Source organism: Egretta garzetta, unplaced genomic scaffold (genome assembly GCF_000687185.1).
Source record: "Egretta garzetta isolate BGI_Z169 unplaced genomic scaffold, ASM68718v1 scaffold321, whole genome shotgun sequence".
Taxonomy (NCBI): Eukaryota; Metazoa; Chordata; class Aves; order Pelecaniformes; family Ardeidae; genus Egretta; species Egretta garzetta.
In genome coordinates this window covers 1,278,525-1,291,479 of record NW_009258756.1, presented here as the reverse complement: position 1 = coordinate 1,291,479, position 12,955 = coordinate 1,278,525, and the positions used below count along the sequence as shown (strand labels likewise).

Sequence of the window (12,955 nt, the reverse complement as noted above, 5' to 3'; positions counted from 1 at the left end):
GGTGCCATGGGCAGCCACGGCACGACTGCTGCAGGCAGCCTGGGGACCTTCTCCTCCAACCCTCTGGCGACCACTACTCCACCTGAACCTGTGGTCGTAACCTCTGCCGTGACCACCACCAGGCAACCCTACGTCTGCGACATCACAGTTCCCGACGCTTACTTAGTCACTGCGGGTAAGATATTCCTAACATTTTTATTTTGTTCTTCAGAAGCCACTGTAATGTCACCCCCTAGCTAAATTGCAGGTGTTGAATTAGCTAAGTGAACCTTTCACAGAAATATGGTGTAAATTTAGACAAACAGCTGTAAAAGCATTGATTTATCATTTACTCTTGAAAATAATAGAATTCCCTTGAGCAAGTCAGTTGTGATAGTGAGTTACGTATACGTGGCACTGAGCTGCACAGAGAATGAAAATGTCTTCTAAAACTGCTGATGCGTATATACAGGTATGCTGAATTAGAGGTTGCTTTATCATTTCATGGGTTGTAAATGAATGTTACTGTCATGGTACTGTTCTGCCAAGCTATTAAATGTTCTGACTGAGTAAGTTTCTCCTTTCAGTTGTTGCTGCTGTTTGTAAAAAAAACCTGCATGCAAGGTAATGTTGTAATATGGAAGAGGAGAGTTGGCTTTAAAAATGTTTGGATTTCGTTACCATTTTTATAATTTTACTGTGCTAGCTTATGTTTATGTTTTCCCTCCTCCCCTACTTACTTCAATTGGATTTGGTGTGTTTGTAACCAGAAAAAGTGACGTTAGTGTGTTTCAAAATTAATTGTCTCAGCATCTGTGTTTGCTTTTTTGGTGTTTTCCTACCTCTTCCTAGCTTGTTAACAAAACAATACCCGCGAACTAATCCAGGGCAGCTGCAGAAGTGCTGCATGGTCTGTGGTAAGCAACACATTTTGCCCTTAAGATTTACTTGTAATATGTGAACCAGAATGAGCATAACTCATCCTCCAGATATGAAGGTGAGCTGGCTATGCTGGTGATGAGGAAGATATATATTTTTTTTTTAAACTTGTAATTTGAGTAGTTTTGTAGGCAAGTTACTGTTGGAAAGTAAATGCAGGATGACAACACAACAATTCTCAGTTGTTTCTTTGACCATAGTCATGGTCTGAAGTGTGACCGTAACAGACATGACATCCATAGGGATGTGGGGTTTTAAAAGCAGTTTCTTACTTGGTGTATATCCCTTTCAGTAATCAATGTCAAGTTTGTTTACTTTTTATTTAAGAGAAAAGTAGATGCATATTTTCTGTGGCTTTTTTCTGACCTCATCTGCATTCCATGCGTTGCCTACAAAACTTGAACTGCGTTACGACAGCAGGCTCGTTGTGCACAGGTCAGACGGAATGTGCTGCGACTTTCAGATCCAATTTGAATGCCTCAGTGGCTCTTTAGAAGATGCTTTTACTAGAATGCTAAAGGCATTAGATACGGAAAAACAAAATGAGAGAGAAAGTAAACCTGGAGTTCCTTAAATTGTCTGTACAGTCACTTTTTAGGATACAGTCATACCTTTACCTGTTTCCTTGTCCATCGTCTTACCCGTTTGATGCAGTTGATCTCATTGCCTGCTTTTTCATGCATTGCACAATTGAAAATGCAGCTTTGCACCAAAGCCTGGGAGATGAAGCTAAAATGTATTTACTGACTGACATTAATTTCCAGTGCTGGCCCGAAGAGCTGTTCTACAAAATGTCAGCGAATCCATCAGAGAAGTGCTCAGAGTTCAGTTCAGGCGATCAGTAGAGCTAGAGGTAAGTGGTGTGAAGTGTGCGCAGGTACTCTTTGATCAAGGTAATACAAGAGTGGTTTTACTTAACAGGCTAAAATGTGATTTAAAAATAACCCATGTGATACTATATCAGAGAGAGGTTTATTCTAACTTAAATGTTAGTCATGATTTTTGTGTTGTTTTGGTTTTTTTAACGTGAATATGACATCAGCTTTTTTACGTTGAATGCCATCATTTTCTAGGACAGGCCTTGGTTTTGCTGGAGGTGAGTGAGCAGTGACCAGCTGCTACTGCTCACATCCTTTGGCTGGTGAACTGAAACTGTACTGAAAAGCTTTTACCCTTTGAAATACCTGTTTAAAAGTTTTGTTTCTTCTGCTAGCTGATTATAGACTTAGCACCTTAAACAAAACCAAACCTTCTGCACAGCCTTGTGCTATTTTATGTTTTAAGTGTGGCCATCAACACTTGCAGGGGAAGTGGTGGAATCCCAAATGCAGGATTTGGCAGATGAAAAAGGGAAAAAAAAAAAAATTAGGTGTGCAATGGTAAGATGTTATTTTTAAGCCTGCAGATAGGTGTGACTCCTGTCCTGCCCCCACTCACAGGGCTAAGAATTGCTGTGCTCTTGGGTTTTTTTGAAAGCTTCCTCTGCTTTGATGTTCAAGGAATCATCTTTGAACAATATTTCAGTGTTGTTTCCTAGCCTCAAAGTGAGTGTCTGGTTGAGATGAGATTTAAAGGCTCTGTTCCCCCACTCTGTCTCAAACCCTCTGTCTGAGAGGAAAAGACTGTAGAGGCAGTTTGCGGGTACCGTTGTTGTATAATCAAATCTTCGACGTTGGGGACAAAATGAAATGTTTTATTGGAATTACTGGAGTGGGTGCAGCTTCAGCTGCACTTAAATTTTTTCATCTCTGCGTTCATCCAGTTGTGATAGCCCAGCACCACATTATCTTACGTTTTTGAGTCTGTGATCTCATTTTCATTACAAAGTTTACTCAAGTAGCAGTCTGAATTTTGAACATAACTTGAGTTTCTCCATGCACAGAATCCCTTGGTGCCTCTAACTTCTGCTTGCTGATCTGTGTGGGGAAGCAGCGTTTTGACAGCTCCTGCCATAATCACTGCGCTCAGTAATTAAACGACTCCTGTCTGATGTTTGAGAATATACCTCTCTACTACCCAGTCAAGATAGGAGTGTTACGAATTTCTGCCAAACTTCAGCCACAGTGAGCTGCCATTATAAATTATGCTTGGTTTAGGTCCTTTTAGCAATACCTGCCCATAAGCTTTTTAGGGTTTTTTTGTAAATAAGAGATTTTTCTTCTGGTTTGTGAATTAACCCTTCAGATTGTGCAAACTGGCATGGTAAAGTAGAAGTCAAAACTTCATGATGACAGAACTACACTAATTTTCAGTGACCTTATATGCCTCAATAATACAGAAGCTCTTACCCTCTTAATAGTAACCACAGCAAGACAAAATCTATTGCTAAATATTTGAGGGTTGATTGGAGCCAACATTTGATATCTTGCTGCTTTATATTTTTGCCCTTTAAATTCCTTCCTTTCATGCACACTGTTGCCTTGTAAAGCTCTCAGTAGGATATTTTGGGCCTAAGGGTGCTCAGAAGCAACTGTTTTTATAAATAATGCAGTTAGTCCAGCTTCATTCTTTGCGAATTCTTTTTTATCAAAAGGAGAAAACATCTCTGTGGAATCGGTTTTGCTTATTTTATGCTAGAATGCTGCTATCGTGTGTGTTCTCTTTGTGATGTCTTAGGTATGGGGTTTGCACTAAAAATAATCACTAGCAAATGTCTTCACCTCTAACAAAACTTATTTTAACTCTTCACCTACTAACAAGACTTATTTTAAATAAAGAGCTGTCTATGGTATCGGCACATTTAAAGGCGATGTAATGCAAAATTTTAAACAGAATTTGTCTATACTGCTAAACTTAATTAACTCAGAGACCCGGCTTGTTAGTCGAGAGTACCCATGGACCGTGTGTACACGTGCAAGTTATGGTAAAGCAGTGCCCTTCTCTAAGCTGCTTTTTTCCTGTGTCTCCTATTACAGCTCACAGATGTTGTTCCCTTGCTGTGATGTAATGCACAGTAAATCAGGAGACAGTCTTGTTAAAGTTAACTTGGTAACAATGTATGCTTTAAAAATAAAATCCATAGCAACGATGGATATAACTGCTGCTCGCTTTGAGTACAAATCAAGTTTAACACTGAAAGGAGAATTAAAACATTTTTTTTTCCAACTTTTCAGTTGAAACTTTGGTCTCTGCTTCTTCATTATTTCAAACATTCTGAGTTGTTGAAGTGGAAAAAAAAAAAAGGAGGGAGACTTGAATCCTGCCTGATGAAAAAACTTTTGTCATTTTTTTCCTAGCAAAAGTCCTTACAGCAAAGTGAGAATAACCTAAAATTTTAAAGTTCTTTCCAGCTGGTCTCAGTGTCTTGCATCTGCAAAAGAGACCCTATTGATTGAATAAGAGTTAAGTTTTGTCAACTTTCTCTAATGTAAACCTTATGACACTTGGGTAGGATCTGTTGTACAACATTCCCTTGACTTAGCTGTGTTGCACTGGGGTGTGAAATAAAACAGTGTTGGCACTGACTGGCTGCCAGGACCCCTGGTGCCATTAAGTTCATGCCAACAGGAAAAAGCTTTTTGCCAGCCTCATTTGTGCTTGGGAATTTTATCATGCAGTATAATATATCTCACTTGCTTCGTTGCTGTATTTAATGTGGGTTTGGGGGCCTGTCCTTAGCCTATTGGTTTCTGTTATCCAAAATTGGCAAACCTCTGCCTTCAAAGTAAGGAGATCGGTTCCTTGTCAGGCAGTTAAATAGTTCTTTCAAAGATGCCACCTTGTGGACTTGTGCTGGCTTCATCGCTACTCAGGGCTGCTGAAATTCGGGCTGGTACCATTTAGGTGTGTAAAAATGGTGAGAGAATTGTTGCCTTAGGATCCTAATGTGCAGCAGCAGCGCCAGCTTTGTTTCATTTTTAAGACCTGTGAGCCTTTGGTGCCCATCTTCGGGAAGTTAAACGCTCTCTGGAGGCTCTTTACAGGATGCTTAATAAGGTGGCAGGGAGGAGATCGGTTGTTTGTGCTTTCTGCCAGATGTTTACGCAGCATAATACAGTGGAGTGTAGGCATGGATTAGATTGTGGCAAATGTGCTTCTAATCAAATATTTTAGCGGACAATAATCAATAGTTAATGCTTAGGGAAGATAATAAGGGACAGAGTAAGCATACAATGATGTTTTCCCCAAATACTCTTCTAGCCTCTAGTAAATCAGAGGCTTGGAAACTTTCTGTACTAGAAGCGCGCTCCCTTGCGAGGGTAGCTTTGAATGAGATAGGTTGTGCCCTGGAAACAGCAGCGCTGGATTAGCCGTCGCACTTTGGAGAAGGGATAGCTTAACTTGGGGTGGTCTTTTGCTGTGGGAATGGCTCCAAAGTGCACGTGGAGTTTTGCCTGCTTCTCCGGCTTTCTGGCCCAAAGGGTTAAGATAAGAAATTTGTACTGGTTTACTCTAAAATGTGGTGGTTCAGCTAGCTAATTTGTTAGCACCTAACTGTCCTGGCCGTAGAGGTGAAACCTCCAAGAGAGGGTTGGGTGAATGGCTGGGTTTGGGAACTGTTAGAGCTGTGCCGAGAGGAGCTCTTCTCGTTCATGAATCAAGAGTTACGAGCTCTGCTCATCTATCCTAGTCGACTTTGCAAACTTCTCCGTGAGTTCGCTTGTAGACAGCATCATGCTGGCGTGGCTATATTATTTCTGTCACCTGAATTAGGTTGTAGAGAGCTACCTCCAGACAACCCTGCAATATCTGAAGCAGAAATAGCTGTCGTTTTGACCTGTAGTGGTACTAATCCACCCACCTCAAAATTACACTTAAAAGTTTTGTTTCTAAATTTCCATTCTTCTGGAGTTGCTGTCAGTCTTCTGCAGCAGCGAAGCACAAAAGAGAAGCAGTGTTAGCTGTGAAGACAAAAAAGTCAATGCAAAATTTCAGGGGAGCGTTTGGGGTTGGCTGCTTTCGTTACGTCTATGGTGCACTGCAACAAGTCAGAGATGGAGACAGCTGAGTTACCAGAGGCTGGCTTGCTTGTCTGAAATACCTAACCCTAGTGCATAAATACATGCTGGCTACACTAGGCCTCTCTTCCTCAGCTTATATTGCTGTAGAAATCACCAGCAAATTGTCACTGAGATTTGTAATTCTAATTCCTCTTTTTCTTGCCTTTTTAAGTAGTCTCCTTTGCATGTAATGGGCAACTTTCTTTTGGCATGTCTTACCCAGTATAACGGCTGTTTCCGTTTGAAAAACTGAAGCTGCAGAGATCATTTAATCCTGAGATAAAAGGATAAAACTTCAGATAAGAGGAACTGAAAAGAGCTGTGCATATTATTCATATCAAACAAATTTGAGTTCTATGGGTCTAAATCCATTTAAAATAAAAGCTGGATGCTGTATATATTTGTGGACTAAGAAGGAAGAAAGGAATAATGAGCAGCATAGATTTCTTTTTTTTTTTTCTTTCCTTCTGCTACTAAGGTAGTTTCTTCTGGTGAAGGTAATCTCTTTGAAATGCATGGGTTTTAGAGGACAGGAAGAAGCTGCTTGCTGTCTCATCTAAACAGCAGTTGCCATCGCTTTACACTGTTGCAGAAATACCAGTAAGGAATGCGTGGCTCACAATTTTAAGTAGTGCTGCGCTTTTCTCTCAGGCTGATCCTGAAGTTGAGGATATCTAACGTACCCCTTCACCAGCACAAAGCCTTGGAAGGTGCTAGCATCTCTTTGTCTAAGAGGTGCGCATTTAGCAGAGCCTTTGGGTCTCTGGTTTAGATTATTTATTTATTTGTGAGGCCATCATGTTGGATATCTCAAAATATTTTAGTGTGACTGCCTTAGGCAAATAAAGCAAACTGGGGGAATAAACCAAAGAGGAAAAAAATATTACTCGAGAAACAGGTGTCCTTGATATTGAGCGAATTTCTCTAAAGGAGAGAAAAGATACCGCAGTATGTTTAAATAAATAAAAGCCTTCAGTTTGTTTTTACTTAGGTGACAGAGAAATGGTGGACAAGAGTGTCTGCATGGAAACATTCACCTAGCTTTATATTTAACTTACAATCTCTTTTCTTTTACACAATGACTAAGGCTCCTCAGGCTTTTAAGAATACTCAGTCAGGAGATGAATTGGAAGAGGAAAATTGTGGTAACTGCTGAAATAAGCAGATAGAAGTGTTCTCTGGAAGAAAGCGTTCTTGAGTTTGAAAATCATATCCATAAAACAGAGGTTATGTGTATTTCAAATGCTTCTTGCATATCACATGTGAATGGTATAGGATGTACTCGCTATGCAGTATGTGACTGAAATGCAGAAGCTATGCAGGCAGTTCAGTAAGTAAACAGCAATTTTTGGTGGGAACTCTTATGTACTCCAGGGGAATGCAGGCGAGGGGGAGTGCTGCTGTGCTGGGATGTGATAAATCAGATTGGTTTGTTGTGCTGAAGAGATTCTAGTAAGTGCACCTAGCACAGGAGTGTTGCCTCTCTGATGCACTGGAGCAGAGGCTGCAAGGCACAGCACTATCAGAGTGCTTATGCTTGTGCTCTCTCTTTGAAAAATAACGATTGCATTTTCCTGCCTCTTGAAATGCATGAGACTACGTAGGTCTAAAATGTTGCCAGATTTCACACTGAAGATTTTTTTTTTTATTTCTTTTTCTTTTTCTTTTTTTTTTTTTTGTAGGTTTATAAAATTTCCCCCAGATTTGCTTTCTTGGTGACCTCAGGTCCTTTTGTTTACACGGCAGTAGCTGTCATAAATGTGCTTGTGAACAGCAGTCTTCTTCGTGGTGAGGCCCCCATGATCCTCTCACTGCATCCTTCTTTCACTGTGCCAGATAACAGATTCCAAGTTCAGACAGGTAAGTTTTTCATGACATGAAGAGAAGGAGACATAGCTTCAGATTGATTCACACTTCTTCATGTGTGATTAAGTATGCAAGCAGAGTCAAAACCCTGCATTCTACTGCTCTGAAACTTAATTCTTGGTTGTTAGTGAAATACTTGCTGGACCCATGGTTGAGAGGTGATAAATTGTAAACAGTTAACCCCATAATTTCATGTTTTTTTTCAGGAAATTTTTTTGTCACGTTGCAAAATGGGTGTGCTCTTTTTCTTACTTCAAAGGGTGAGAAGAGGAAAAAAAATCTGTGAAACATTTATTCATAAAATCACAGTGCAGCTACTTGATAATGCTTGAGTCAAGTTTCAAATTATGTTTACTTTAAATGCTACTTTTTAGAGTTCTCGTAATGTCGGAGAATTGGTGAGCAGGAAGATTGATTGCTGATGCATAATGTGAGCAGGAGGATTGCTCATGTAGCATTCAGCTTTCCATGGCTACTGTATGGCAACAGTTTATGTAGAGTTCATGACTTCTAATAATCTAAAGTAAAATATTACCCACGTAATAGATTTTGAGAGTCAGTGGTATCATGTAAAATATTCTTAGGCACTATTTGCATAACAAAACCACCTGCCTGGTTGGCTGACTTTGTAATGAGGTAGTGACAAGGATTGAGTATGTAGGCAGAGAGTTAATGAGTCTCAAACGTGGTGCTTTTGTTCAGGTATGTTTCATGTGTTGTTTCTGCTCTGTTAATAACTGTATGGTAAGACATCACTTCTTTAATTGTGCAGGTGTGATATCTTTTTCCACTGCTTAATGTGGTTATGTAGATAGACAGTAGACACATTTTCTGTTCTTGAACCTTGTATAACATTGAGATTAGGTTCTGTAGCCTGATCATAGGATTTCTTTGGGTAAGTGCATCAGGGATTCCACAGATGTGCATGTAGTTAAGGTCTGTGTGCCTGCTCACATTCCTCTATGCTCACTCTCTCCTGTGCTCATTCTTTCCCTCCTGTGAAAGACTTTATGGTATATGTATCTAGATTTAAAAGATTGTGTGCTAATTAAGTGTTTTAAAAGTGTTAGACTGATACTAATATGTATTAATGGACCCAATATGTGGTCTTTTAGACAAAATAAATACTATATTTCAGTCTACAAGAAAAAGAGATTTGTGGCTTTTTTTCCTTTAGATTTTCATTGGTCTGTTGGGTATGATGGATTTCAGTGCGGCTGATTCAGTGTTCAAGTCCTGTAAAATTAGCCACATATATGTAGTGAAGGTCTTTCAGTATGCAAGAGGGAACAGTGGGTGTTTCGTCACTTATATGTTTTGGTAATCTAATTACTCCTGCAGCAGATACTAACGAATAGAGAATTTATTGCACCAACACAAAATGTATTTCTACTGTATTTTTACCCAGTGTTTCACTGAATGTGTCCTGAATTCCATGACAAAGTGATAGCCCCGTGGATTCTCTTGCTCATTTTGTTCTCTCTCTTGGAAGTACTTGTCTGTAGGAGTAATGTGTCCTTTTTGCCTTCAGTGCTTCAGTTTGTGCCTCGGAACATTGATGTTGGGTTCTGCAACTTCAGCCGCCGCATTGAGAAAGGACTGACAATGGCATTCATGGAAGTGAGCAAACACCAGGAGTTCTACAACTTCACTGTGCAGGTAAAATTAGCATGTTTTGTGTCTGTCCCTTTTTCTCCTCACCTTTGGTTGTCTGTGTTTTGTCCAGCCAGTAAAACGAGTTGGGTGCTCACTGGCTACCACTTGCCATCTAGATCATGTAGAACTATGAGGCTTGTCGTGAAATCAGGATTTTTTTCCCCTACAAAATAATACGGCACCACATACCCCTCTGGTTTCAAGCTTTTTGAAAACATTATCCAAGATGATGATTTATATCCAGAAGCATTATTGAATATAATAGGGATTATACTTTTTCATATAACAGCTGCCCCAGCCTTATCAAAGTAATTCCCATCAAATTTTACTATTACAGAGTTGGGTATGGTTAGAATGTTTTTGTTGGAAGACAGCTTTCAGGTCTCATTGCCACTCAGGGGATCCTCTTAGGGAATATAGGACTTATATGCACTCTGCCATTATGTGAGCAGACATGCTAGTTGCTTCCAAGGTCTAGAAATACTTGCAGCAGTATGTGATGGCCATGACAGCTGCTACTGGAACTTCACATATGAAATGTATTGCATATGTGCTAGATACTGAATCACATAGCAGAGCTTAAAATTCCCTGGAAAGTCAGTAATTCAATTTAATGAGACCAACTCCCTCTTCTGTCTGAATTCTTAAATTTAATCTAGCTCTGTTGTAATACCAAAATTAGTAAAAATTGTATCATGTTATTTAACTGGCACCATAAATGCCCATCTGTGGTACCTTAAAATAAAATCATAACAGGAAAAACGGCGTAAACTTTATAGTACCTAAAGTACTATATAGTATGTATAGTAAAGTGCTCAGAACTGTACAACTGAATGACACAATGTGACTGGAGAGACTGAAGACAGAACAAGCAAAGCAATTTCTTGGACTATCAGCTTAGCTAACTTTTATTTCAAATACTTCCTTACTGTCTGGAAGAGGTTTGTCTACATGAACACAGTTACTGTGTACGTCGGTGCCAAAATAAGGCTTCTAACCAGTGGTGGGGTCTGGGCATGCATGGTGCAGGAGGTTTTGACCAAGAGAACATTCATTTTCTTTACCACAGTCTCTTCCTGTCTGTTTCACACAGTTTGGTATTCATCTAACATTTCTTTATCGGTAGATTTATTTTGCTGACTGTCTCTCTAGGTGGGTTTTTTCATCATTTTCTAAACTGTAGCTTTCAGTTCATTCTGGATTATGATTGACCTTAAAGGATAACTCTTGGAAGAGGAATTCACATGTAATGTTGCCTCTTCTGCAACTCAGCAGGCTGAATCAATCTGGAATAGATGTTACTCTGTTTTGATGTGAACTGCCCCACCTTCATAGTAGGAAAAAAAAACTCTGTCAAGGAAGGAATGGAAATGCCAGTGATTTGATTTTGCTGACCCTGCTTCAATCTTGTCTTTTCAGATACTGAATATAACTCTGAGCAGGCCTGGGGTAGCGTTTCGACAAGGACCCGTGAGCATTGTTTTTGCCGTCCGAGATAGATATGGTTTTCTAAATGGGTCCGAAGTCAGTGAGCAGCTAAGAAACTTGTCTGTGGTGGAATTCAGTTTCTACCTGGGCTTTCCTGTGCAGCAAATTGCCGAACGTGAGTATTTGCTGTTTGCCAAGACTGCAGAATACTTTTTTTTAGAGTTTTTTCTTTTCTACAATTTTAAAGTAATTTTGCGAAGAAGTGATAATGCAGCTTGAGGTATCTAGCTTGTATCATGAATTCTGCAGATCAAATACGTGTTCCTCTCTGCTCACATACTGCATATCAGTGTTACAGCAACTTGATGCTTTTGTCATAATCCTTTCCTTATGTGCTGGACCAGTTGTATTTAACCTGGCTTCATTAGTCCATTGGTCTTAGTCCAGATTAATTAAAAAAAAGTCACTTTGATCAATATTGCCATGAAGTGCAATCCAAGGTGTGTGTCTTGTGGTTATGTTTACAGAGGCCTTTGCTGCTTCAGGGTTTACTGCCTTGGGCTTTGCATTGCACTTAACTGTGGCTATGACTTCTAGAAAGCCTGGGACACCAGCAACATAAGCTTATACTTGCCCATATAGTCTGTCTGGGTTGTCTGTTAGTCAGCAACACTGCTTTTTTGAGTAGTCTATTATCTTTTTAAGCATATCTCTTGCTTCTTGTGTACAACTTGCATTGCAAGTAATTTTTTCCAGTCCATGGCCATCCTAAACTTACATTGATGGGAACCGCCTGCATAGCAGAGTTTTCTTGACACAGCCTTGACAACTTACGTTTGGTTAGATTTTTCAGATGACCTCAGGCTCATAAATAAGCCAAGTTTCTAAACTCTCCGCTAATGGATTGTTCATGACAGAAATGACTCATGAATGTAAGCAAGATTATGAGAGAACAGTACTTTCCTCTCCCCCTTAGTGGGTGTTACTGTGAACTCAGTTGATTAATTCCCCTTTTCTCCTGTCTCACTGTGCTTTCCGATGCAGATTTTTAATTTTAACTTTCCCAGTGACTGGAAGTAGTTCAAATGTACTGATTTTTTGAAACTTCTTGTTTTCATTTTCCAGCATTTTTGAGCCCTCTGCTCCTGTAGTCAATTAAAAAACGTATAAGGTTGTTGACTCATTTCCTTTAACCATTTTTGCTCTTACTCGATCTTACACAGACTGTACCTGTGCAGTGGTAGCTGTGTTTAACTGAGCCAGGACCAAAAGCCTTGAGACTCCCTGTCCGTAGATGGCTAGCATTTCTTCTGTTCCTTGTGAGACCACAGAACTTCTCAGGTTGTGGGCCAGGGTCTTTATCTCTCACTGAATTCAGGTTAAATGTTGCTCTTTCCTTGATTGCTTGAAAGATTTTTCTCTTTACCCTGCATAGTCTCTTTTGCACCTTTGCCTTAGAGTTTATTACTTTTAGTCTCTTGGGTAATATTTTTGGTGTTGTGGGGCTTTTTTTTCCCTGTGATGTATGCACACCTGGTCCTACAGTTTTTAGTTTTGTCTGCATATTCTGGAGTGATACTTGTAGTGAATTTGCAGGTTGCCCCTTGCTGAGAATCCATCTTCTGGATTGTGCCATGGAGCTGCAGTGCAATTAAATGATAAGAGAATTTCTACCAAGGCAGATATATCCCGAAAGACAGGCTGGTCATAGAGGAAAAACATTCCTATTAAACATGCATGTACACGGTTCTCCTTTTTTTTCCTTTCCTGGTGGTACTTAGGAAATTTGAAGGTAATTTCTTCAGTGCTCATAGCAGGAGCTCTCCCTGTGCTACCTGCATGCTTATAGTGCGTGGCCAGCGGGGCTGATTCCTGGCTGGTGCCAGTGGAGCTCTGTGATAGCTCACATGTTAATGAGAAAGTCGTGCAAAGTAGTGGAATGCATAAGGAGGTCAGGCAGTGCCTTTGGAAAAAGGCCCCACTAGGATTTCTCCTCTATTCCTGACTACTCTGAGGATTTGCAAAGAAGTCGTGTAGTTGTTGGCTGTTACGGCCCAGCAAATTTAGCCTCAGTGCAGTGGCATGTGCCAGCCTGTGGGTGAGATACATCTATAATTTTGTTCAATAGCAAATCTTCCAAACACTGC

At 40.0% G+C, this 12,955-nt stretch overlaps 1 protein-coding gene across 1 annotated transcript in view; it reads left to right on the top strand.

Annotated features, from left to right (window-relative positions):
* KIAA1549 (KIAA1549 ortholog) overlaps positions 1 to 12,955 on the top strand; it is a 76,682-nt gene that overhangs the window by 2,999 nt on the left and 60,728 nt on the right. Inside the window, exons 3-7 of the mRNA XM_035888963.1 lie at positions 20 to 175; positions 1,683 to 1,771; positions 7,541 to 7,718; positions 9,256 to 9,383; positions 10,800 to 10,983. Coding sequence (XP_035744856.1) covers positions 20 to 175; positions 1,683 to 1,771; positions 7,541 to 7,718; positions 9,256 to 9,383; positions 10,800 to 10,983 — 735 coding nt within the window. The remainder of the gene's footprint in view (positions 1 to 19; positions 176 to 1,682; positions 1,772 to 7,540; positions 7,719 to 9,255; positions 9,384 to 10,799; positions 10,984 to 12,955) is intronic.